General features: G+C 49.4%; 1 protein-coding gene across 1 annotated transcript in view; it reads left to right on the top strand.

The window, feature by feature from the left end:
- Positions 1 to 861: 861 nt before the first annotated feature.
- The window catches only part of LOC126266673 (uncharacterized), a 74,874-nt gene continuing 49,703 nt past the window's right edge, over positions 862 to 26,032 (top strand). The window contains exons 1-3 of the mRNA XM_049971092.1: positions 862 to 984; positions 19,838 to 20,670; positions 21,136 to 21,584. Coding sequence (XP_049827049.1) covers positions 862 to 984; positions 19,838 to 20,670; positions 21,136 to 21,584 — 1,405 coding nt within the window. The remainder of the gene's footprint in view (positions 985 to 19,837; positions 20,671 to 21,135; positions 21,585 to 26,032) is intronic.

Below are 26,032 nucleotides of genomic sequence, written 5' to 3'. Positions count from 1 at the left end.
GAATGCTGACGATTAGATGGGTAGATCACATAACTAATGAGGATTGGGGAGAAGAGAAGTTTGTGGCACAACTTGACTAGAAGAAGGGATCGGTTGGTAGGACATGTTCTGAGGCATCAAGGGATCACCAGTTTAGCATTGGAGGGCAATGTGGACGGTAAAAATTGTAGAGGGAGACCAAGAGACGAATACATTAAGCAGATTCATAAAGCTGTAGGTTGCAGTAGGTACTGGGACATTAAGACGCTTTCACAGGATAGAGTAGTATGAAGAGCTGCATCAAACCAGTCTCAGGACTGAAGACCACAACAACATCAACATTCCGTGCAGTGAGATTTTTAAACAGAACCTGTACAGCGTGAGATGATAATCGTAATAACATTACTGTATTATCGAAATTATAAAGTGTTGTGTCGTCTAAATCTGATATCTACAAGTTCTCTAAGCTGTTACTTTAAGAGACTTCACATGTTGTGAAACATTTGGTTACTTGAAGAGACAGTTAGCAAGTGAGGAGGCATCCAGTGACAGAGGTAGAGAGTGCTCTTGGCACTCCATCACGAGACAAAAATGAGTTTAATATTCTAGCCCAGTGATGCAGGACGTAACAGATAGCAACAGATGTTGTTCTGCCTGAGGAGGGAATACTTAGAAGAAAGGAAGCCTATGCCACAGTGATGCACAACATTTTCTCAAGAAGTAACGATACTTTAACGATATGGAAACGCATCTGTGGTCCGACTTTTTCAGTCTTCGAAAATAACTCTTATAAATAGGAGGAATTCACGAGAGAAATTTGAGGTATTTTGACAGAAGAACATTCCCGTTTGGGACTTTTATAGTGAGAAGTCTGTGTCAGGGATGTGGCTGCACTTGGACGGACTGGCGCCACATTGTAACGCAGCTGGCGGTGGGAGTGGAAGCAGAGAAGTACCCAGCCTCAGCCTCTTCCAGCCATGGTTCCCAGGCTGGCCGCCTCGTCAGGTACACAATACACCTGGTATTAGGCGCTGGACTAGACTGGAGGCGACGGGCCAGTTTTCAATTTCGTCTTGAGATACCGCGTGCAGGTATGATAATGTGCATTGCATTCGTTATCAGGGGAAACAAAACTGGCGTTCTACGGATCGGAACGGGGAAATGTCAGATCCCTTAATCGGGCAGGTAGGTTAGAAAATTTAAAAAGGGAAATGGATAGTTTAAAGTTATGTATAGTGGGAATTAGTGAAGTTCGGTAGCAGAAAGAACAAGACTTCTCGTCAGGTGAAAACAGGGCTTTAAATTCAAGCTTACCTAACGGTAATACAGGAGTAGGTTTAATAATGAATTTAAAAAAATTGGAATGCAAACAAGCTATTGTGAACAGCATGGTGAACGCATTATTGTAGCCAAGATAGACGCGAAGCCCACACCTACCACAATATTAGAAGTTTATATGCTAACTAGCTCCGCTGATGACGAAGAGATTGTCGAAATGTATGATGTGATAAAAGGATGGAGCCCAAAATTTAATAGTTATGGGGGACTTGAATTAAATTGTACGAAGGAAAAGTAGTAGGTGAATATGTACCGGGGGAAAGGGATGAAAGAGGAAGCCTCTTGGTAGAATTTTGCACAAATCACAACTTAATCATAAGTAACACTTGGTTTAAGAATCATGATAGAAGGTTTTATACAACGAAGAGGCTTAGACACACTGGAAGCTTTCAGATAGATTATATAATAGTAAGACAGAGATTTAGGAACCAAGTTTTAAACTGTAAGACATTTCCAGGGGAAGATGTGGACTCTGACCACAATTTATTGGTTATGAACTGTACATTAAAGCTGAAGTAACCACAAAAAGGTAGGGATTTAAGGAGATTGGACCTCGATAAACGGAAAAAACCAGAGGTTGTAGAGAGTTCCAAAGAGAAAATTAGAGAAGCGTTGACGAGAACAGGGGAAAGAAATACAGTAGAATAAGAATGGGTAGCTTTGAGAGATGAAATAGCGAAGGTAGCAAAGAATCAAGTCGGTAAATAGATGAGGGTTAGTAGAAATCCTCAGGTAACAGAAGAGATATTAAGTTTAATTGATGAAAGAAGAAAATATAAAAATGTAGTAAATGATGCCTGCGAAAAGGAATACAAACGTCTCAAAAATGAGATCGACAGGAAGTGCAAAATGACTAAGCAAGGATGCCTAGAGGACAACTGTAAGGACGTAGAGGCATACACTATGTGATCAATAGGGTCTGGACACCACCAAAAACGTACGTTTTTCATTTTAGGTGCATTGTGCTGCCACCTACTGCCATGTTCTCCATATTAGCGACCTCAGTAGTCATTACACGTCGTCAGACAGCAGAATGGGGCGCTCCGCAAAACTCACGGATTTCGAACGTGGTCATATGATTGGGTGTCACTTGTGTCATAGTCTGTACGCGAGATTTCCACACTCCTAAGCATCCATAGGTCCACTGTTTCCGGCGTGATAATGAAGTGGAAACGTGAAGGGACAGGCACAGCACAAAAGCGTACAGGCCAACCTCATCTGTTGCCTGACATAGGCCACCGACAGTTAAAGAGGGTCGTAATGTGTAATAGGCAGACATCTATCCAGGCTATCACAAAGGAATTCCAAGCTGCATCAATATCCATTTCAAGTACTATGACAGTTAGGTGGGACGTGAGAAATCTGGGATTTCATGCTCGAGTGGCTGCTCATAAGCCATATATCACGCGGTAAATGCCTAACGACGCTTCACTTGGTGTAACGAGCGTAAACATTGGCCGATTGAAGAGTGGAAAAACGTTGTGTGGAGTGACCAATCACGGTACACAATGTGGCGACCCGATGGCAGGGTGTGAGTATGGCGAATGCCCGGTGGACGTCATCTGCATGCGTGTGTAGTCCAAACAGTAAAATTCGGAGGCGGTGGTGTTATGTTGTGGTCGTGATTTTCATGAAGGGCGCTTGCACCCCTTGTTGTTTTGCGTGGCACTGCCACAGCACAGTCTTACACAGATACTTTAAGCGCCTTCTTGCTTCCCACAGTTGAAGAGCAATTTGGGGATGGCGTTTGGATCTATCAAAACGATCGAGCACCTGTTGATAATGCAAGGCCTGTGGTGGAGTGGTTAGACAACAATAACACCCTGTAATGGACTGGCCTGCACAGAGTCCTGACCTGAATCCTATAGGACACTTTTGGGATGTTTTGGAACGCCGACTTCGTGCCAGGCCTCAGCGACCAACATCGATACCTCTCCTCAGTGCAGCACTCTGTGAAGAATGGTCTGCCATTCCCCAAGAAATCTTCCAGCAACTAATTCGACATACGCGTGCGGGAGTGGAAGCTGTCATCGAGGGTAAGAGTAGGCCAACACAATATTGCATTCCAACATTAGCGATGGAGGGCGCCACAAACTTGTAAGTCATATTCAGCCAGGTGTCCAGATACTTTTGATCACATAGTATATATCATACATGTAAATGTAGACGTAGATCACTATGGCTAAGATACGTACTACCTACAGGAAAATTAAAGAGACCTTTGGAGAAAAGAGATCCACCTGTATGGATACCAAGAATTCAAATGGAAAACAAGTCCTTAGCAAAAAAGGGAAAGCAGAAAGGTGGAAAGAGTATATAGAGGGTCTATAAATGTCGATGTACTTGAGGGCAATATTATGGAAATAGAAGAGGGCGTACTTGAAGATGAAATGGAACATTAGATATTGAGTGAAAAATTTGAGAGAGCACTGAAAGACTTAAATTGAAACAAGGCCCCAGAAGAAGACAGTATTCCGTTAGAACTATCGCCTTGCGAGAGCAAGCCGTGATATGTCCCTTCCATCTGATGAGCAAGATGTATGAGGCAGGCGAAATACGCCCTGACTTCAAGAAGAATATAACAATTACAATCTCAAATAAAGCATGTCTTGACAGGTGTGAAAATTACCGAACTATCAATTTAATAAGTCATGGGAGCAAAAAACTAACATGTATTCTTTACAAACGAATGGAAAAACTGGTAGAAGCCGACCTCGGGGAAGATCAATTTGGATTCCGTAAAAGTGTTGGGGAAAAAATGGTTCAAATGTCTCTGAGCACTATGGGACTTAACATCTATGGTCATCAGTCCACTAGAATTTAGAACTACTTAAACCTAACTAACCTATGGACATCACACAACACTCAATCATCACGAGGCAAAGAAAATCCCTGACCCCACCGGAAATCGAACCCGGGAATCCGGGCGCGGGAAACGAGAACGCTACCGCATGACCACGAGTTGCAGACAAGTGTTGGAGCACTAGAGGCAATATTGACCCTATGTCTCGTCTTACAAGATAGATTAAGGAAAGGCAAACCTACGTTTCTAGCATTTGTAGACTTAGAAAAAACTTTTGACAGTGTTGACTGGAATACTATCTTTCAAATTCTGAAGGTGGCAGATGTAAAACACGGGGGGCGAATTTGTATAGAAACCAGGTGGCAGTTGTAAAAGTCGAGGGGTATGGAATGGAATCTGTGACTGAGAAGGGAGTGAGACAAGGTTGTAGCCTATCGCTGATGTTATTAAATCTGTATACTGAGCAAGCAGCAAAAGAAACAAAAGAAAAATTTGGATTAGGGATTAAAACTTTGAGGTTTGCCGACGACATTTTAATTCTGTCTGAGACAGCAAAAGGACCTGGAACAGTATCTTAATGAAATGGACAGTATCTTGAAAGTAGGATATAAGATGAACATCAACAAAACCAAAACGAGGAATGTTGTTGAATTATATCAGGTGATGCTGAGGGGATTAGATTAGGAAATGAGACACTTAAAGTGGTAGATGAGTTTTACTATTTGGGGAGCAAATGACTGATGATGGTCGAAGTAGAGAGGATATAATATCTGGGCTAGCATTTCTGAAGAAGACAAATTTGTTAGCATCGGGTGTAGATTTAATTGTCAGGAAGTCTTTCCTGAAAGTGTCTGTATGGAGTGTAGCCATGTATCGATGTGAAACATGGATGATAAATTTTTAGACAAGAAGAGAGTAGAAGCTTTCGAAATGTGGTGCTACCTAAGAAAGCTGAAGATTAGATGGGTAGATCATATAACTAATGTGGAAGCACTGAACTGAATTGGGGAGAAGATGTATTTGTGGCACAACTTGACTAGAAGACTGGATCGGTTGGTGGGGCACATTGTGATGCATCAAGGGATCACAAATTTAGCATTGGAGGGAAGTGTGGATGGTAAAAGTCGTAGAGGATCACCAAGAGATGAATACATTAAGGAAATACAGAAGGACGTAGGTTGCAGTAGTTATTCAAAGATGAAGAGGCTTGCACAGGATAGAGTAGCACAGAGAGCTGTATCAAAATAGTCTTTAGACTAAAGACCGCAACAACCATAACATCCGTAAAAAATATCAGACCATATAGTTGCCACATTTCTGTTGATTAGGATGTGCCTTGCAACTCATAAATGGGTATAAACGTATTTCATTCTCCAATGACGCTGCTACAGGTCCTCTACATAGGATAGGCTGTTACAGTTGCAGTGTAGCATCCAGGGGGTTGGAATCCCTCCTCCCTTACGGAAGAATTTGTCGACTAGGCTACTCTCAGTATCTATTCGCCGGTTGCAAGCTCTCCGTGGCTGTAGTCTGCCTGCCGCCACTGCTGTCGCCTCCTGGGTCCGCTGCCGGCTGCTTGCCGCTGCCTCTGTAATGTCGCCATCGCTGTCGCCGTCGCTGTTCCTATGCTTTTGCTTCGCCTTCGTCTTCATCACCCCCCCCCCCTCATCATTTTCGTTTCCTTCCTTGGCGCCACCTGTCATCAGTAAGCACTTGTCCATTTAAACATGAACACCCCAACCACCACTGTTATCCAAACCTTTCTTTCCTATGCCCCACCATCATTTCCTGGAGTTCCTCCTCTAGCCCCATCCTTATGTCCAGCTGCACCTCATTACTGTTTCGTCTCCGATCTCCTCCACCATATTGTATCCCCACATATATCAGTCCACTCCCACTCACTCTCACTCTCAAGAGTTTCCCTCTCCCCAGTTGCCCTACAACCCCGGCACATCCTTCACCTGCCTGGGTCCTAGCCCTCTGGGCCACAGTAGCCACTCCCTACAATACACTGACACCACCACATGTGTACATCTCTGCATCTCCAGAAAGGCCTGCCTCCTATCAGCTCTAACCCATCCTTCTTCCCAGGTCGCACTCAGCAGAAAACCCATAACGACCTTGTGTTGACACTGCTCCTACTCCTCCACCAAAAAACAACCACCCACCCCCACCCCTTCTGATCCCTCATGAATACCACCCTATCCGCACATGCCAACCCCCACCATGCACACCTTCATCCTCTCCCACCCCAACTCCAAGTTCCTTGATGCCCACCCCCTCAGCTTAGAAATCTGCAAATTCTTCCCCAATGCCCCCATTTCTCATTACTTGCTACGACATCAAATCAACCAATCCCTCACACAACACTCAACTCCTCAAAAAGGTCTCTTGTGTCACCATTGGCCCTATGCCACACTTACACTTTTCCTTACCTCCTACTCTCCCTGCCAGGCGCAACCTCCTTTCCATCCTCCAACCCTCACCACCATAATCATGAAGCTTAGCCCCATGGTCAGGGAGGTAGTGGTGTTGGCCAAACTGAAAACACAGCCTGCACTTGAAACCCATTCTGCCTGCCGCATTTGCAGTGACTTCAACCCCACCTTCCTCATGAGTATCTTCACAAAATCCTCCATCGACCATCAACTCACCCAGTTATGACACCCTTCAGGAATCGCCTCTCTTTTACATGTCTGCTGGGCTACACCAAGTGTCTCTATGACACAGTTGGAGTCATTAGACAAGATCGTTTCGCTGAGACTCCTGCTGGCATCTTACTAGGGTCTCACTGTGGAGATTCCTCTTGGTGTCCAGCAGTCTTTCCACAAGACAAAACAGATTGCTTGCTGTAACTCTCCCACCTTGGTTCTGGAACACAGTAATTGCTTCGCCATTGAAATATAATATTCATTCTGCAGACGACTGAATAAGACACTCCCACTGCCATTATGTTATTGCTCCCCCCCCCCCCTCCCAACGACATGGCTGCTAGACTACTACAAGAGTTTCCATGACTCGTTAGTGTCTTGGAGAGATGTCAGCTGAGAGTCTGTAGTATGCGAGGGTGAATAAATTCAGTTTCCCATTGTCAATGTGAGAGGGCGAGAGTTACAGTAAACTGGCAGAGGAGCATCAGTTACAAGCTACTGCACACGCAGGAGAAGTTCCATACTGTAGCTGTAGCTGAATGATAGCGCCAGTATCATTGACACGCACTAGCAGAATGACTCCAGCAAAGTCCTCAAGCCATATGCAACAGCGCAGCATCCATCTAATGGCAATGCAGTTCCTGAACGCAGCGTTAGTGTCTTGGAGAGACGTCAGCGAAGAGATTGTAGTATGCAATGGCAAAGAAATTTCTGTGTCCCATCGTCAATGTGAATCTGCGTGCGTTACAGTAAACCACCAGCAGACTATTGGTTACAGCCCACTGGACACCCAGGAGAGGTTCCATACAGTAACAGTAGCCGAATCCGAAAGCCAATATCATAGATATTTACTAGCAAATAACTCCGACAATGTGATTGAGGCATCTGCAATGGCGCAGTACCCACGTGGTAGAGATGCAAATCCTGAGTATTGTGTTAGTGTCTTGGAGACACATTGACAGGGATTATGTAGTATGCAATGCCGAAGCAAATTGTGTGTTACATCGTCCATGTGTGGCTGCGAGGCTTACAGTAAACCTGCAGCAGTACATCGAGTACGAGCTACTGGACACGCAGGAGAGATTCCATGTGGTTCCTTAGCACAATGCCAGCTCCGGTATCATAGATATACATTAGCAGAATGACTCGGACAATGCCCTTGAGGCATATGTAATAGGTCAGAATCTATCTGATGAAGATGCAGTTATTGAGGGCAGCATTAATGTCTTGGAGAGATGACGAGAGAGAGTCTGTAGTACGCAATGAGCGAAGCAATTTCTGCGACCCATCGTCAATGAGAGAGTGCGAGGGTTACAGTAAAAGGCAGTGGCTGAACAGTCACAAGCTCCTGGACACCCAGGAGAGGTTCCATGTGGCAAACGTAGCGCCAGCGCCAGTATCATAGATATACACTATAATACTGATCTCAACAATGTCCCCTAGGCATATGCAATAGTGCAGCACCCATCTAATGGCGAGGCAATTCTCAAGGGCAGGATTAGTGTTTATGGGAGACGTCAGCAGAGAGCCTATAGTATGCAATGCCGAAGGATTTCTTTCCCCCATGATGAATGTGCGGTAGCAAGACCTACAGTAGAACACCAGCAATGCATTGGTTACAAGCTACTGGACACACAGGAGAGGTTCCATGTGGTATCATAGATATACACTCGCAGAATGACTCCGTCAATGTCCTAAAGGCGTATGCAATACCGCAGGACCAGTCTGGTGATATGCCATTCCTGAGGGCAGCGTTAGTGTCTTGGAGAGATGTAATTTGCAATGGCGAAGCGATTTCTGTGTCCCATCGTACTGTAACAGAAAACCAGCAGCAGTGCATCAGTTACAAGCTACTGGACGAGCAGGAGAGATTATATGTAATTTCCATAGCCGAATGCCAGCGCCTTTATCATTGATACATACTATCAGAAAGACTGTAACAATGTCTTCAGGCATATGCAATAGCGCACCATACTTCTGATGGAAATGCAGTTCCTTATATCAGCATAAGTGTCTTCGAGAGACGTTGGCAGAGAGTTTGTAGCATGCAATGGCAAAGCAATTTGTGTGTCATATCGTCAATGTGAGGGTGCAAGGGTTACAGTTAACTGGCAGCGCTGCATCAGTTACAAGCTACTGGACACCCAACAGAGGTTCCATGCAGTAACGGTAGCCCCAGTCCATCGCAAGTGTCATAGATATACGTTAACAGAATGACTGTGACAATGTTTTCGAGTCATGTGCAATACTGCAGCACCTGTCTAATGGTGAGTCAATGCCCAAGGGCAGCATTAGTGTCTTGGAGACATGTCGGTAGAGAGCCTCTAACATGTAATTATGAAGAAATTTCTTTGTCCCATGGTCGAACTGCTTGTGCTAGGATTATAGTAAACTGGCAGCAGTGCACCGGTTACAACCTACTGGACCTCCAGGAGACGTTCCATACGGTGATCGTAGCCAAATGTGAGCGACAGTATCATAGACATACACCAGCAAAATGACTCCGACAATATCCTAGAGTCATATGCAATAGTGCAGACCCATACTGTGGAGATGCAATCCCTAAGGGCAGTGTAAGTGTCTTGAAGAGACGTCGGCAGAGAGCCAGTAATACGAAATGGTGAAGCAATTTCTGTCTCCTGTTATCAATGTGAGGGTGCAAGGGGTGCAGTAAACCTGTAGCGGTGCATCCAATACCAGGTACTGGACATGCAGGACAGGTTCCATGTGATTACCTCAGCCAAATGTCCTCGAGGCATATGCAATGGCGGAGCACCTGTCTGGCGGAGTTACAATTCCGAGGGCAACGTTATTGTCTTGGAGAGATGTCAGCTGGGAGCCTGTAGTATGAAGAGGCGAAGGAATATCTGTGTCTCATCGTCAATGACAGTGTGCGCATGTGGGGTATGCTAAACGGCAGGTGTGCACCAGTCATAAACTGCTGGACACCCAGGAGAGGCTGCATGCGGAGTCAGTAGCCAAATGCCAGCGCCGGTTTCATAGATGTACACTAACGCAATAGTCCAACAATGCCTTCGAGGCATATGCAACAGGTTAGCAGTCGTCTGTTGGAGATGAACTTCCTAAGCCCATCATTAAGGTCTTCTAGAGACGACGGCATTGAGCCAGTAGAATGTGTTCTTTCATAACCGTAAGCAAAGGAACGGAGATGCAGAATGCAAACCAGAGAAGGTGGTGAGAAAACGTCCGAAAATGATGCGTTGAATTTTACCGAGCTGTGCCAAGAGTGACACCTGGAAGAAGTGAATATAAGCGCCGCTACTGTTGGCTAAGGCCGCTCAGATCGCCTCACAGTACTGACATTAGTGGAACATATTTGCAGAGCGTGCTACAAGAAAAACTAGTTGTGATTGTTATCAGTTATTTGTCTGGACATCGACTATAGCGATAACTATTATTGTTTGCATGTTACTTGCGGTACCGATGTAATTCGAAACTTAAGTATTATCGTATCTGTTTTATAGAAATAAAGCTACTAATGTTATTAGTTAGAATTGTCGTAAAGCATTCTGAGGACAAACCATCATTTAGACACCCTGTAAGCAACCAATGGGCATTATCCCATAATATGCAATGGCGAAGCAATTTCTGTGATCCATGGTCAAAGTGAGGGTACGAGGGTTACAGTAAATCACCAGCAGTGCATCTCTTACAAACTATGGGACAACCGGGAGAGGTTACATGCAATGACATAGCGAAAATCTACCACCAGTACCACAGATATACGATAGCAGAATGATTCTGACAATGTCCTCGAGGCATATGCAGTAGTGCATCAACAGTTTAGTGGGGATGCAATTCCTGAGAGCAGCATTAGTATCTTGGACAGACGTCGGTATAGAGCTTTGGCGAAGCAGTTTCCGTCCCATTGTCAATGTGAGGGTGCGAGGGTTACAGTGAGCCGCAGTAGTACATCAGTCGCAAACTACTGGACACTCAGGAGAGGTTTCATGCAGTGACCATAGACGAATGCCAGCGCCAGTAACATAGCTATAAACTAGCAGAATGACTCCAAAATTGTCCTTGAGGCATGTGCAATGTTGCAGCACCTGTCTAATTCTGTCTTCAGGTATAGCCTTGCCATTAGTGTCTTGGAAAAATGCTGGGAGAGAGCATGTAGTATGCAATTGCGAAGCAATATTTGTGTCCCCCCATCAACGTGTGGATGCGAGGATTACAGTAAACAGGCAGTGGTGAATCGGCTACAAGCTACTAAACACCAAGGAGAGTTTCAAAGCAATGACTGTAGCTGAATGGCAGCACCAGTAACGTAGATATACACTAGCAGAATAAGTCTGACAACCTCCTCGTGCCATACGAAATTTCTTGGCATCTGCCCTATTGCAAGGCAATTTCGACAGGCAGCATTAGTGCCTTGGAAAGACGTAGGCAGAGAGCCTGTAGTATGAAATGGCGAAGCATTTCTGTGTCCCATCGTCAATATGAATGTCGGACGGTTACAGTAAACTTGCAGTGGTGCATCAGTTACTTGCTACTGGACACCCAGCAGATTCCCATGCAGGGACCACAGCCGAATGTCGAAGCAGGTATCATAGATACACACTAGCAGAAAGACTCCAACAGTGTCCTCACAGTGTATGCAATATCGCAGCACCAGTCAAATGGCAACGCAATTCCCAAGGGCAGCTTTAGTGTGTTGGAGAGACATCGGCAGAGAGCCTGTAGTATGAAATGTCGAATCAGTTTCTGCGTCCCATCATCAAGGGTTACAGTAGACCATCAATAGTACATTAGTTCCATGCGGTGACCATAGCCGAATGCCAGTGCCATTATCATAGATATACACTAGCAGAATGACTCTGACAATGTCCACGAGGCAAATGCAGTAGTGAAGCAGCCGTCTAATGGAGATCCAATTCATTAGGGAAGCAATAGTGTCTTGAAGATACGTCAGCTCAGAACCTGTAGTGTGCAATGGTGAAGCAATCCAGTTGTCATTCTGAGGGTGCAAGTGTTACAGTAAACTGGCAGTGGAGCATCGGTTACAAGCTACTGGACAACAAGGTGAGAGGTTCCGTGTGGTGACTGTAGCCAAAAGCAAGTGCCAGTATCATAGACTACATTAGCAAAATGATTCTGACAGTGTCCTCGAGTCATATGCAATAGCACAGCACCTGTATGATGAAGAGGCAGTTCCTGAGGGCAGTTCCTCAGGCGTCAATGTGAGGGTGAGAGAGTTACAGTTAACTGGCAGCAGTGCATTGGTTAAAAGCTACTGGAGACCGAGGAGAGGTTTTATGCAGCAACCATAGCCATTAGATTCTTGGAGAAATGTCAGATGAGAGCCTGTAGTATACAGTGGCAAACCAATCTCAGTGTCCCAACGTCAAGGTGAGGCTGCGAGGATTACAGTAACCTGGCAGTGGTTCATCAGCTACATACTACTGGACACCCAGGAGAGGCTCCATGCAGTGACCATGGCCGAATGCTGGTGTCAGTATCGTATGTATGCACTACCCAAATGACTCTGACAATCTCATCAAAGCATATGCAGTAGAGTAGCTCCCGTCTGATGGAGATGCCATTCCTGAGGTTACCTATGATGTCTTGGAGAGGCGCTGGCAGAGAGCCTGTAGTATGCAATGGTGAAGCAATTTCTGTGTTCCAATGTCAAAGTGAGTATGTGAGAATTACAGTATAAGATCAGCGGTGCATTGGTGAAAAGTTACTGGACACCCAGAGAAGGTTCCATGTGGTCACAGTAGCCGCATGTTGGCGCCATTATCATAGATATACACAAGCAGACTAGCAGAATGAGTCTCACAACATTGTTGAGGCATGTGCAATGGGGGAGCACCCGTCTAATGGGGATGTAATTCCTGATTGCAGCATATGTGTCTTCGAGAGATGACAGCTCAGAACCTGTAGTGTGCAATGGCGAAGAAATTGCTTTATACAACTGTCCCTGCAGAATGAGATGGCAATTCAATTCCTGTGTCCCATCGTCTATGTGAGGGTGAGAGAGTTACAGTTAACTGGCAGCAGTGCATTGGTTAGAAGCTACTGGAGACCCAGGAGAGGTTTTATGCAGCAACCACAGCCAAATGCTAGTCCCAGTATCACAGATATGCACTACCAAAATGTCTGCGACAGTCTCCTTGAGGCATATGCAGTAGCGCAGCACCTGTCCGATAGAGAAAAAATTCCTGAAGTCAGTGTCAGTGTCTAGGAGAGAGGTCAGCACGGAGCCTGTAATATGCAGTAGCGAAGCAATTTCTGTGTCCCGTCATCCATGTGAAGGTGTGAGGATTACAGTAAACCAGCAGCAGTGCTTCAGTTACAAGCTATTGGACACCCAGGAGAGGTTCTATCAGTGACCATATCCAACTGCGAGCGCCATTACCGTAGATATAGACAGTCAGAATGATACCGACAATGTCCTCGAGGCATATGCTATAGCACAGAAACCATCTGATGGAAATGCAGTTTCTGAGGGCAGCATTAGTGTTTTTAGCAGACATGGGAAGCGAGCCTGTAGTATGCAATGGAGAAATAATTTGTGTGTCCCATCGTCAACGTGACTGTGAGAATTACAGTAAACCAGCAGAAGAGCATTGGTTACAAGTTGCTGGACATCCAAAAGAGGTTCCATTCAGTGATCGTAGAAGAATGTCAGCGCCAGTAGCGGAGAATTGCAATTACTGAGCCCCGTGTTAGTGTCTTGAAGACGCTGTAGTATGTAATGGTGAAATTACACACATCAAAAAAAGTTTTGCATCTACTCGGTGACGAAAGTTCTGGAACCTGTACAGAAAATTGGAATAGAGATCCACATAAACATTATTTCCACACTTTTTACTGCTCATGAAAACCACACACTGCATATTGTACCACCATATAACGAGACCTTCAGAGGTGGTGGTCCAGAATGCTGTACACACCAGAACCTCTAATACCCAGTAGCACGTCCTCTTCCATTGATGCATGCCTGTATTCGTCGTGGCATACTATCCACAAGTTCAACAAGGTACTGTTGGTCCATAATGTCCCACTCCTCAATGGCGATTCGACATAGATCCTGAGAGTGGTTGGTGGATCACGTCGTCCATAAAGAGCTTTTATCAATCTATCCCGGGATGGTTGACAGGGTTCATGTCTGGAGAACATGCTGGCCATTCTATCGAGCGATGTCGTTATCCTGAAGAAAGTCATTCAGAAGATGTGCACGATGGATAGTTCAAATGGCTCTGAGCACTATGGGACTTAACATCTATGGTCATCAGTCCCCTAGAACTTAGAACTACTTAAACCTAAATAACATAAGGACATCACACAACACCCAGTCATCACGAGGCAGAGAAAATCCCTGACCCCGCCGGGAATCGAACCCTGGAACCCGGGCACGAGAAGCGAGAATGCTACCGCACGACCACGAGCTGTGGACCACGGTGGATGCGCAAATTGTCGTCCATGAAGACGCCTCGCCAATATTCTGCCGATGTGATTGCACTATCAGTTGGAGGATGGCATTCACATATCGTACAGCCATTATAGCGGCTTCAGTGACCACCAGTGGCATATGCTGGCCCCACATGCTGCTACACTAAAACAGCAAGGAACCTACATCTTGCTGCACTCGCTGCACAGTGTGTCTAAGGCGTTCAGCCTGACCGGGTTGCCTCTAAAACCTTCTCTGACGATTGTCTGGTTGAAGGCATCTGCAACACTCATCAGTGAGGAGAACATGATGCCAATCCTGAGTGGTCCATTCGGCATGTTGTTGGGCCATATCTGTACTGTACTGCTTAGTGTCATGGTTGCAAAGATGGACCTCGCCATAGGCGTCGGGAGTGACGTTGTGCACAATTTGAGTCGTAACACAACGTCCTGAGGCTGCACGAAAAGCATTGTTCAACATGGTTGCTTTGCTGTCAGCGTTCCTCTGAGACATAATCCGTAGGTAACGGTCACCCACTGCAGTAGTGACACTTGGGCGGCCTGAGCGAGGCATGTCATCGACAGTTCTTGTCTCTCTGTGTCTCCTCCATGTCCAAACAACATCGTTTTGGTTCACTCAGAGACACAGTTCCCTTGGTGAGAGCCCTTCCTGGCACAAAGAAACAATGCGATGATATATTATCCTTAGTCAATGTCTATCTTCAAGAGTTCTAGGAACTGGGGTGATGCAAAACTTTTTTGATGTGTGTATTTCTACATCCCATCACCAATGTCAGGGTTGCGAGGTTAAAGTAAACCGGCAGTGGTGCATCGGTTACAAGCTAGTGGACATCCAGGAGAGGTTCCAGTATCATACATATACTCTAGCATAATAACTCTGACAATGTCCTCGAGGCATATGAAATAACGCAGCACCCGTCTGATGGAGATTCAGTTCTTGACGGCATCATTAGTGTCTTGGAGAGACGTCAGCACAGAGCTTGTAGTATGCACTAGCAAATCAAATTCTGTATCCTACCGTCAATATGAGGATGTGAGGGTTGCAGTAAACCAGTAGCAGTGCAATGAGTGGAAGCTACTGGACACCCAGGAGAGGTTCCATGCAGTGTCCTTACCAAAATGCCAGTGCGAGTATCGTAGATATACTCTAGTAGAAGAAGCCTCGACTATATCCTCTCCTCCTGCGCACCATACGTTTAATGGTGAGGCAATTCTTGAGGGCAATAATTGTGTCTTCGAGGGATGGCGGTAGAGAGCCTGTAGTATGCAATGGGAAAGCAATTTCTGTGTCCCATCATCAATGTGACGATGCGATTGTTGCAGTAAACCAGCAGTGGTGCATGAGCTACAGACTACTGGACACCCAAGATCGGCTCCATGTGGTGACCATAACCAAATTCTGGTGTAAGTATTATGGATATACACTAGCAGAATGACTCAAAGAATGTCCTCGAGGCATATGCAATATCGTAGCACCCAACTAATGGCGAAGCAATTCCCGAGGGCAGCATTATTGCCTTGGAGAGATGTTGGCAGATGGCCTGTAGTACGACGGTGATATGAAAAGTTCTCGGAATCACCACGAGAGGTCAGCACTAGCGCAACGGGTTGTTCACGTGATATTCATTGGACTCTTGCCTGTAAACACGTGCCACGTCAGTGCTCTTGGAAGAGAGCTGTGGTGGTGACGTGGCTCTGTTGTTGTTCCTGCGAAGTGATTTGCGAAGAAGAAAAAAAATCGAGATTCGAGCAGTGATTAAGTACTTTGTAAAGAAAGGCATGAAAACAGAGGACATTCGTGTCGATTTCCAGAATACACTGGGGGACTTTGCTCCTTCGTATTCAACAGTCGCCAAGTGGACAAACGAATTGAAATTTGTTTGGGAGAGCTTAGATGATGATCCGTGCATTGGTCAGCCAAGATGTGTCACTACTCCAGAAATCATAGCAAAAGTGCACAAATTGTTCACAGAGGATCGCCGATTGAAAGTGCGTGAAATTGCTCGTGCTTGCCAGGTTCATGTGAAAGGGTATATCCTATTTTAACTGAAGAATTAGAAATGAAAAAAATTATCTGCAAGATGAGTGCCGCGACTCTACACTGGATCAAAAACGCATGAGAATGGGCTTATCTGAACAATGTTGGGCTCGTTTTAGGAGAAACGAAAAAGATTTTTTGCACTGGTTTGTGACCACAGATGAAACTAGGGTGCACTACTATACCCCAGAGACAAATCAACAGTCAGAGCAGTGGAAACATGCCGATTCTCAGCAACCAAAGAAAGTAAAGACAATTCCGGGCGGGAAAGGCCCTGGCATAAGTTTTACGGACTGCGTGGTAATTACTCAGGTGCCTGGTGAGGACTGTGACCTCACCAAATGGATCACGTGTGAAGCTAGGGATTGATGAACTCCCACAGAAGACACCGAACCGGAGTGTCGCTGGTTCGATTTCAGAACGCAGCACTCGGCACCTTACCGTAGTCGCTTGTTAATACACAACGAGCGAATTCACAAGGAGAAGACCGCACCGCTGTCGCAGTGAGTCACGAGCACAGTGCTGAACTGGAGAACAAACCGCCGGCGCACCGCTGCAACACGAGCCGTCGTCGCATCAGCCGTCACCGAAACCTTCACTCTATGACTCCGCCGCGAGGATCTGAGCGAGTTAAAAAACACTGTATTACTCTGTTTGTTCGAAGAGTCTTATGTCTCAATAAACGACTGCTAGTGGAACCACCAATGTTTCTCTCACACCTCACCCTCTAAGCCAAGGAAAGAGCCCACTGCACCGTCCACATAGTGTCGTTCCCCTCCCGCCATCCCTGACAATAAATGACCTTTGATTTGCTCTGTCACTGACACGTAATATCTAGTGTCACTAAACCTCGACCCACTACTGTGGAAGAAAGAAAGAAATTCGTGTGTTATATTGTTGATTGTACTAGATTTTGGTCTTCAACTTGTAATTTGCATACGATCTGTGTAAATGTTATCTGTTGCTAACGTTTTTGATGTTAAATTCATGTACTTCCTCGTTCCACGATCACGAAGATCTGATAGTCAATTTGATCCTAATGAACAAGGCATGTAAAATACACTCCTGGAAATGGAAAAAAGAACACATTGACACCGGTGTGTAAGACCCACCATACTTGCTCCGGACACTGCGGGAGTGCTGTACAAGCAATGATCACACACACGGCACAGCGGACACACCAGGAACCGCGGTGTTGGCCGTCGAATGGCGCTAGCTGCGCAGCATTTGTGCACCGCCGCCGTCAGTGTCAGCCAGTTTGCCGTGGCATAAGGAGCTCCATCGCAGTCTTTAACACTGGTAGCATGCCGCGACAGCGTGGACGTGAACCGTATGTGCAGTTGACGGACTTTGAGCGAGGGCGTATAGTGGGCATGCGGGAGGCCGGGTGGACGTACCGCCGAATTGCTCAACACGTGGGGCGTGAGGTCTCCACAGTACATCGATGTTGTCGCCAGAGGTCGGCGGAAGGTTCACGTGCCCGTCGACCTGTGACCGGACCGCAGCGACGCACGGATGCACGCCAAGACCGTAGGATCCTACGCAGTGCCGTAGGGGACCGCACCGCCACTTCCCAGCAAATTAGGGACACTGTTGCTCCTGGGGTATCGGCGAGGACCATTCGCAACCGTCTCCATGAAGCTGGGCTACGGTCCCGCACACCGTTAGGCCGTCTTCCACTCACGCCCCAACATCGTGCAGCCCGCCTCCAGTGGTGTCGCGACAGGCGTGAATGGAGGGACGAATGGAGACGTTTCGTCTTCAGCGATGAGAGTCGCTTCTGCCTTGGTGCCAATGATGGTCGTATGCGCTTTTGGCGCCGTGCAGGTGAGCGCCACAATCAGGACTGCATACGACCGAGGCACACAGGGCCAACACCCGGCATCATGGTGTGGGGGGCGATCTCCTACACTGGCCGTACACCTCTGGTGATCGTCGAGGGGACACTGAATAGTGCACGGTACATCCAAACCGTAATCGAACCCATCGTTCTACCATTCCTAGACCGGCAAGGGAACTTGCTGTTCCAACAGGACAATGCACATCCGCATGTATCCCGTGCCACCCAACGTGCTCTAGAAGGTGTAAGTCAACTACCCTGGCATGGCCAGCTGCCGTTTCTGGATGTCCTGGTGAAGAAGAAGGCGGATGGCACCTTCAGCCACAGTGTGTACCAAAAGCCAACACACACAGATCTATACCTACAGGCCGACAGCTGCCACCACCCAGCACAAAAGACCGGTGTGCTTAGAACACTCGTACACCGAGCCCAAACACTGTCTGACACTGACTGTATGGCAGGGAAACTTGAACATCTTCAAAAAGTGTTTGCTAACAACGGATTCTCATCCAGGGACATCCGCAGAGCTCTACATCCCACCAGACGTCAGGATACATCGGAGAACGAGCAAGAAGAAGAAATCAAGAAACTGGCATTTTTACCGTATGCCGGGCCTGTCTCTGCCAAGATCAGCAGAATACTAAGTAAACATAACATCAAGAGTGTCTTCTGCCCACCTAGCAAAATCAGGGCTTTACTTGGAACAGTCAAAGATGACCTGGGCTTAAGGAAGCCTGGCATTTACAATATTCCTTGTGAATGCGGTATGTCCTACACTGGCCAAACGACTAGAACGGTGGAAATCAGATGTAAGGAACACGAGCGACATACCAGGCTAAGGCAGGGCACAAAATCAGCAGTAGCAGAACACTGCTTAGAATTGGAACATTCCATGGATTATAAGAACATCAAGGTCATGGTCCAGACCCCCAGGTTCTGGGATAGTGTCATCACTGAATCTATAGAGATAAAGATGGCACAAAACTTGATTAACCGGGAAGCAGCATATCAGCTAAGCACTGCATGGAACCCGGCATTTGAACTGCTGAAGCAATGCCGGAGAAAATATGTTTCCAACACCAACAACGAGCCTCAGACATCCGCACACTGCGGGCATGAACCAAGAAGGGAACACCAGGAAGCCTCAGCCGCAGTCGGAGACGGCTAGAGCGGGAGCGGACGGAATAGGGAACGTCCAGAGCGGCATTGGAGCGCCACTCACGGGTGCGGACCGAGAAGGGAACACCAGGAGGCCACGACCGCAGTTGGAGACGGCCAGAGCGGGCGCGGACGGAATAGAGAACACCTAGAGCGGCAGGATAGCGCGACTAGCGGGCGCGGACCGACTAGGGAACGGCAAACAGAACACCAGGCGCCGGGCAGGCATAAATATGAGACCCGGTCCAGCAAGCAGCCAGTCTACGCACGCACGCACGCACTGCGACGCACGCACGCTGTTCGAGATGTCGTTGAGAGAGGTTGCTTTACTTGCGAAGGGTGTGGCGGATCGCCGTCCGTCGGGGCCAGCTCAGGCGACTGAGCTGATCCCGGTGGCGGCCCCATGCGGCCCCCCACTTATGACGAACCGGCTTACGACAACTGACGATGACAGGATTGACTCTTCGGATTCTGATGCGCACTCTCGTGATCGAGTGTTCATTCTTATGAACAAACTCGCACATGGGCGCTCCTACCCTGGTCGAAAGGACGACTAGGCGACTATACTCGCCTTCTGTAACATTCAGAAGGGTGCCACTCTGCCGTACACGAGGCAGCAAGTGCCAGGTGTGCCACCGAGAGCCCCGCCGGTCGCATCGCGCGAGTCTGCGCTCCCGGCGGTGGCGGCCTCGGCGGGAGTTGGGCCGCTGGCCTCGACCACTCGAGAGGTCGATGTTGCCCCGGTTGCACCCCTGGTCCCCGAGACACAAGAAGAGCCCGTGGCTACGCTAGCTGCGGCCACCGAGATGGAGGACATCGACCTGCCCGACGCAAATTTGGCTGAAGCGATTGCCGAGTCAGAGCGCCGTGACACTGACTTTGACGCTGCCCGCGCACCCAGAAAGAGCCGGGCTGTGACGCACGATTCCGACACTCCCTCTCAGACGTCTGACACAACGAGGCCGCGGAAGAAGGCCTCCTGGGCTTCCCGCCCCTCCACCGCGGAGTCTGGGACGACCACCGAGGGCTCCTCCACGAGACCGACGAAGACGCGGCGGCCCACTCGTCCACCTGCCACCTCCCGGCAGCCGGACGAGGATGGTTTTGTCGCCCCTCCCAGGAGACACACTGCCCGGGCTGCTGCACTGCAGCAACCGACGCCGCTTCCGACCGCCAACGCGTTCGCGGGCGCCAGCGTGGACTCGATGGAAGATGCCGCCGCGCCTCCTGTGTCGGCCCAAAAGAAGCCGCCGCCAATCGTCATCCAATGGGCGGGCGAGTACAAGGAGTTCCAGCAAAAACTAGACAGGGTAGCCACGTCCGCCACTGTAAAGAACGCTGGCCGTGACCTCTACAAGGTCACGGTGTCCTCCAACGAGGAGTACCGTTCGTTGATGGACATCATCTGCAAAGAGGGCCTCCCGTGCTACACGCACCCCTCTGAGCCGCTCAAACTTCTGAAGGTGGTGTTTCGCCACCTTCCCCTCAAGTTTGGTGCGGACTATCTTCGAGAAGAACTCGAGGACACGGGCTTCAGCGTCCGGTCCACCTGACCGATGAAGTCCCCGAGCACGCACCGCGACATGCAGCTGTACCAGGTTGTCCTCGTCGACAACCTGGAAAATCGGAAGATTTTCCAGGTGCAGCGGGTCGGCCGGGTCAGGGTCGCGGTGGAACCTCTCCGGGCCAAAGGCAAGAGGGCCCAGTGCTTTTCCTGCCAGAGGCTCGACCATGTCTCCCGCTACTGCTCTATGTTGCCCCGCTGCGTCAAGTGCGCGGGACAGCACGAGAGCAAGTCTTGCGGGCTTGCCAAGAAAGAAAAGCCGACGTGCTGCAACTGAGGCGGCGCGCACGTTGCCAGCTACAGAGGCTGTTCGGCCTTTAAAAGGGACCGAAACCAACGGAGCGGAGGGGCTGCTCCTTCTCGCAAGGTGCACCCGTCCACCAGCTTTGCTGCCGCCACCAAGGGCGGACCATCAGCCGCCACCGCCCGACGTTCGGAACTGGTGGCGGGCGAGACGAAGCAACAGGTCGCGCCGTCCCCGGCGTCGCCCGGGGGGGAGGCCACCCCCGCGCCCACGCAGAGCGCGCGGGTTGCCGCCCCGCGCAGGCGTCGCCGGCGCGCGGGCCGGGCCCCCCCTGCCGCTGTACGTCGGACTGCCGATGACACTCTGCCGCAGCAGAGGACGGCACCTCGTGCTGCGCCGCAACCGCAACCGGCTGCCGACGCTCCGAGGCAGTCGTCTACTACGGAGTGGCCGCAACCGGCCACCCCAGTGGCGGAGGCCGCCCCAGCGGCCAACACCGCCCCCTCGGCCACCGACGCAGCCGAGCTCCGTTCGCTCTTGCGGTCGTTGAGCCAGCTGCTCGAGCAGCTTCCGGTGCTCGTCACCGCGGTCACGTCGGCCCTTCAGGCCGGCGTTGCCACTCCGCCGCGTCATGGATAATCGCCACATCCGTGGCCTCACCGTTTGCACCTTCAACGCAAACAGTTTGGTTCCCCAGCAAGGGGAATTAAGAGAGTTCTTGCGCGACGAGGCAATTGACATCTGCCTCGTGTGCGAGACCTTCCTGAAGCCAGGAACGCATGTCAAGGTGGCGGAGGGACGGTTATTTATATCAAGGCGTCCCTCAAACATCATGAAGTTCAGCTTCCGCCCCTCACTGCAGTGGAGGCCACTGGGGTGGCTGTCACCACTACGGCGGGGGTCGTCACCTTCGTTGCGGCCTACAGGCGGCCGAGGGGACTGCTTCAGAGGCTGATGTCGACGCCCTTCTGGCTCTGCGCGGGGAAGTCTTCATTCCGGGTGACTTGAATGCCAAGCACACGCAGTGGAACTCCCGCATTACCAATGCCAGCGGCCGCCGCCTCCTTCGCGCCACACGGCGGCATGGCGCGATCGTACTGGGGCCTTATGATCACACCGTCTTCCCCCATCGCGGCCGGTCAGATGTGCTAGACATCGCCGTTCTCAAAGGTGTTGGGCACTTCACCTCAGCCACCGTTAGATGTGCCATGTCGTCCGATCACCTCCCGGTGGTCTTCGACATGGACGTCATCGGTGCATCTCTGCCGTCCGACCGCCGTAACTTCCGTGGCGTCGACGCGGCGCGCTTTCGTGACGAGGTCCTTGACCTCCTCGAGGGCACGCCAGATCCCGCTGTGCATGGGGCTGAAGAGGCGTTAGCCTTCCTCACGCGGCACACACTAGCTGCGGCGGAGGCGGCCACCCCCAGGCTGCCGGAGCGGCCGCGAGAGATGTCGCGCCAACTCCCGCCGCATATCCTGGAGGCGATAACAAACAAGAATCGCCTCTTCCGGGAGTGGCAGCTCACACGGCAGCCAGAAACGAAGCGCCGCCTCAACAGGGGGCGGGGCGAGATTCGGGCAGCCATCGATGAACATCGCAATCGGGCCGGGCGGGCTTGGTGGCCACCCTAACTACGACGGATGGTAGTGCTTGGCGGACCGCCAAGCGTTTCCTTCGTCGTCGCCAGCAAGTCCCGCCTCTCCATGCGGGCGCGGACGTTGTCTGCGAGCCAGATGCTAAAGCCAGCATCCTCGCGGACACGTTCGCGGAAAATTTTCGTCCCGTTTATGGTGTGATCGATCCCGATGATGTTCGTCTGATGGAGGACCGCCTGCCGGTCTTCCTCGCTGCAAGGGAGGATGACGATTCGATCGAGGAGATCACTTCTGAGGAAGTGGAACTGCAGCTCCGTCGCCTCAACCCGAGGAAGGCGGGTGGCACGAATGGTGTCACCAACCACCTGTTGAGGATGATACCGCCGGAGGTACACCAATCTCTGGCGGACATATTTAACAGCATCCTCCGCACTGGGACCTTCCGCATGGAAACATGCGGAAGTGGTTGCCATCCCCAAGAGCGGCAAGGATCCGCGTCAGGCAGCGCACTATAGGCCGATCAGTCTGCTCCCGTCCCTCTCAAAAGTGTTTGAGAGGTTGTACGTGGAGCGGCTGCTGCGCATCGTGACAGAGCAGCAACTCCTTCCCGAGGAGCACTTTGGTTTCCGGCGGGGCCACTCTACCACGCAGCAGCTGTTGCGCCTCGTGGAGCAGGCGATGCGAGCGCTGGAGACGCGGGAGTACCTAGGGGCGGTGCTTCTCGACGTCTCCAAAGCCTTCGACTGCGTGTGGCACGACGGCCTCATGTACAAACTTTTTGTGCACGGGCTACCGACGTCGCACGTGGTCCTGCTGCGCTCGTATCTCTCGGGGCCCACGTTCCACGTCCGAGCTGATGGGGGCACTTCAACCGACCGGCAGATTCGGGCGGGAGTGCCGCAGGGGTCGGTCCTCGGTCCCCTGCTGTACTCCCTGTACACCGCCGCCGCCCCGCGGGTGGCACGCGTTGAGTTGGCACTTTATGCCGACGACACGGCGTTGTTCACCCGCAGCATGAACGTGGCCGAGATGCGCCGCCGCCTCCAGCTCGGATGTGACGTCCTGGGTGCCTGGCCCACGAAATGGCGCCTAAAGTTCAATGCTGCGAAGAGCCAGGCTGTCGTCTTTAGCAGAAGGAGGCTGCCACCGGACCTACCGCCGGTCACGATCATGGGGGCCTCCATCCCATGGTTGCGGACCGGCAAATATCTCGGGGTAACGTTGGACAGACACCTGACGTGGCTGCCACACGTACGCGACGTCAGAGGGCGGGCAGTGGGGCGCCTTCGTGCGCCTTACCCACTGCTCAATCCTTCATCGACGCTTCCTCCACGCCACGGCCTCACCATGTATCTGTCCCTCGTCCGACCGGTACTGGAATATGCAGCCGTGGTGTGGGGTAACGCGGCAGCGACGCACATTGCGACGCTCCAACGCGTGCAAAATAGGGCGCTGCGACTTGCGCTCCACAAGCCGCCTCGCTACCCAGCAAGGCTGCTCCATGAGGAAGCGGGCATCCCTTTCCTACGGGATCACTTCCGGCAAATCGCAAGAGTGTTCTACAGCAATGCAGAACACTCTGCCAGTCGCCTGATTCGTGGTCTGGGCCGCCAGGTCCACCACAGGCCAACGACTCGCTGGCCAGACCTACTGCGAGAGTAATTTCTCTCGCAGCCCGATGTCGGACAAACAATATGGCGTCGCCATAACTGACGCCTAGTGAGGACAGCTCACTCCGTTAGGACACACCGCACCCCCGAAGATGTCACTGCAGGAACAGCAGCCCCGCTGCTTAACCTGCCCCTACACCTACAGCGAGCGAGCGAGCGAAGCAGCCAGTCTCAGGGAACACCTGATGAAGACGTCGAAATATCGTGTTTGGAAGACGCTGATATCCGGCAGATAACCCGATTTCCACGAGATGTCATCAAATTGCTAGGAAAGTTTAAGAAATTACAACGCTCGACAAGCTTAGTACATCGCGGTGCTGCCGTGAAACACACGTTTTCCATGCTCCTGTCGTAAGAAATAATACACTTTCTAACGTATTTTAAATAAATGTCAGGCATTAAGCTCTATGTTGAGTCAAATCTAGCGTCCGATTCCAGCTACAGCTTTGACCAATGACACCCCGAGTGAAGGACGCCATGAGTTTACGATGCGAAGGATGGAAGTGGCTTGTTATTAAATTTCATCTGTGGTTGTCTGTGCCGTAAACTATGCTGTTTATTACAAATATATCGCGATATCGCAGGTTGTGGGGTAGGCAAGAACCTAAGTGCACAGCTTAAGTTGCTGCTCGTGAATCAAGTAGCAATCTTGTTTATAATCTTAGTTCTCATAAATATATATGACTATTTTTTCCAAATACGGCACCATTTACAAAGGTGGGGTTGGCCAGAAACTTGAGAGCACAGCTGCGACTATCTGCAATTACCGGTATATATAATCCTGCTTCTCACAAACATTTGGTTGTTTTTCTCCGAACGTGCCATCACTGCCGAGGGTGAGATTACGCAGCAACCCCAAGAGGACAGTTATATACGTCAATTATAGTTCTTCATCCCACAGTTCGTTATTTATCGTGGTTTTTCATTGTTTGATGTTATTCCTTTTAGGATTATTTGTTTATTTATTTACTTTTTGTGTCTATATACCGTAGGACAAATCACGTTGTCGATTCCAACGTTATTTATGTTTCCCGTTCTTCCAGTAGCATAACGAATGATACGAAAAAATTAGACTTTTGACGAAATAACTAACAGTCAATAGAAATCATGAAAATAACGGAACGTGGAATCAAAAATTAGAGTGATATCATTCATGGCAATTCTCAAAGAATGTGCAGTACACACCTGTAACATCAGTTGTACAGAGAGTAACATGAAAACAGAAATCGTATAACTGTGAAGTCTTTTAGAATTTTCATGCGTGATACCGCTGAAATTGGTAACTGCACGTTCCATTATTATGTCATTTTCATTAGGGGTGGCTCCCAAATTCCTTTAGGATTTACCTGTATGGTATCGCTTCCTGTACTAATGCAAAAAAAGCGATTAATAGCAAGCCTTCGAATCGACAACTAGAACTGACCTATACAGTCCACTTCTGTTTATCGATTGTTCAAATGTGTGTGAAATCTTATGGAACTTAACTGCTAATGTCATCAGTCCCTAAGCTTACACACTACTTAACATAATTATCCTAAAGACAAACACACACACCAATGCCCGAGGGAGGACTCGAACTTCTGCCGGGACCAGCCGCACAGTCCATGACTGCAGCGCCTTAGGTTATCGATACCAAGATTTGTTATTTTTTCGTTACGTGTGTAGTGACTTTTCTCTTAGAAATTCTGTGTTGCTTTCTTCTTTTTTCC

This window comes from Schistocerca gregaria, chromosome 4, assembly GCF_023897955.1.
Source record: "Schistocerca gregaria isolate iqSchGreg1 chromosome 4, iqSchGreg1.2, whole genome shotgun sequence".
NCBI classification, from domain to species: Eukaryota; Metazoa; Arthropoda; class Insecta; order Orthoptera; family Acrididae; genus Schistocerca; species Schistocerca gregaria.
The sequence above is the reverse complement of the archived record's forward strand: the minus strand, read 5'-3'. Positions and strand labels throughout refer to the sequence as shown.